This window comes from Merops nubicus, unplaced genomic scaffold (assembly GCF_000691845.1).
Source record: "Merops nubicus isolate BGI_N331 unplaced genomic scaffold, ASM69184v1 scaffold15756, whole genome shotgun sequence".
Lineage (NCBI taxonomy): Eukaryota > Metazoa > Chordata > Aves > Coraciiformes > Meropidae > Merops > Merops nubicus.
The window spans coordinates 2,099-3,758 of NW_008617057.1; the positions used below are offsets into that span (position 1 = coordinate 2,099).

Below are 1,660 nucleotides of genomic sequence, written 5' to 3' on the forward strand. Positions count from 1 at the left end.
GCCTTCTAGCAGCTTCTGCTGGGCTGGCCAGGATGGCAGCAGCAGCCCTGCCAGCCCCAGGGCCTGCTGGAGGGCAGGGCTCTGCCTGCACACCTCCTGCTGTGGCAACCACCTTGGTTGTGCCTGTTCTGAATGCACGGGGAGCTGTTTCCCCACCCTGAATCAAGCATGATGCCCCCTCCCTCAGAATCTGATCCCTGCCACCCCAATGCAGCATTTTGAGACCTTTCTGTCACACAGAAGCTCTCTAGCAAAACCCTTCCCAAGAAGTTTTGGGTAGAACACAACCAAACAACTGTAGGTGTCTTAAAAGTTTATTGCTGCCCCCTCAGTAGAGGCGCTGGGGCTTCCCCATGGTGCTCTTGATGTACAAGGCACGCACGTTCTGCCAGTTCTTCTTCAGCAGGGACACCAGGAAGTTGATGGCCAGGTGGATGTTGTAGACCAGCTCATCCTCTGTCATCTTCACGTGACCAACGGCCACAGCCAGACAGAGCACCTGGGGACAGGGACACCAGGGTCACACAGGTAGGGACAGGGTTTTGAGGCAAAATCAAGGATTGCAGGTAAGTGACTGACAGGACAGCCCAGTGCTGATCTGAATTCATCAAGGAACCAAGTTATCTCATGTTCTGTCAGTGGGACACTTCTCTTCCAGCTCATCCGTGGGTAAAGGTTTCCACAGAACTCAATATATTTGTATGTGGCTCCAGGAACAAGTCTGGTGGCACCTGGATGTTGTCTCTGAATGAGAGCTCAGGGTGCCCTGGCTGCCCCAGAGCACAGAGGTGACAGGGAATCATAAAGGCCTCTTCCAGCCCAAACTGCTCTAAAGGTCACCTGGTCCAACCCCCTGCCCTGAGCAGGGACATCCCCAGCTAGAGCAGGGTGCTCAGAGCCCCGGCCAACCTCCCCTGGGATGGTTCCAGGGATGGAGCAGTGACCACCTCTCTGGGCAGCCTGGGCCAGGGGCTCACCACCCTCAGTGTAGAACATTTCTTCCTTCTCTCTAGTCTAAATCTCCCTGTTTTAGTTTCAAACCATCCCCCCTTGTCCTGTCCCAACAAGCCCTGCTCAAAAGCCTGTCCCCAGGCAGCCCCTGGAAGCTCTGGCCAGGCTGGGAGCCCACAGAGAGAAACCAGGAAGGACAGTAACAAGCTGTGTAGAGCTGGAGTTGAGCAGATCCTGGCTCAGCTCCTTCTCCCAGGGCCTGGGTGGGGTGTCCCCTGCCTTCCCACACACACAGGGCCAAGCTCCTGCCATCCTCACTGAGCAGCTCCCACGTGGTCACTCCTCACAGGCTGAGCACCAGGACACCCAGTGTCAGGACCTCACTGGTTTGGTGGATCCAGCCCCTGCAAACCACCCTCTGCTGTGTCCTCCCAGGTGCTGTGTGCCCAGGCCCATGCCCACTGGAGCCCAAGGAGGCACCCGAGCTGCAGCAGGGCTGTGAACTGCCAGCGGTCACACTCAGACCCCTGAAGGGGCTATTTTGGTTTTGGGGAGCCAGAGCAGATCTCAGTGGAGTCACTGGGTGAGGCAAGTCCTGAACTGTGTGGCAGAGCACAGGGGACGTGGCTGCCCAAGCCCCACCCTGCCACCTGCCTCCTCTAAGAAGCATTAATCAGGACTGATTGTGCTCAGCACTGAAACATCAACA

The 1,660-nt window shown here is 57.0% G+C and overlaps 1 protein-coding gene across 1 annotated transcript in view; it reads right to left on the reverse strand.

Moving 5' to 3' along the window:
- Nucleotides 1–299: 299 nt before the first annotated feature.
- The window catches only part of RPL10A (ribosomal protein L10a), a gene marked incomplete at its 5' end in the record, with an annotated part of 3,526 nt that continues 2,165 nt past the window's right edge, over nt 300–1,660 (reverse strand). Inside the window, one exon of the mRNA XM_008943027.1 lies at nt 300–499. Coding sequence (XP_008941275.1) covers nt 329–499 — 171 coding nt within the window. The remainder of the gene's footprint in view (nt 500–1,660) is intronic.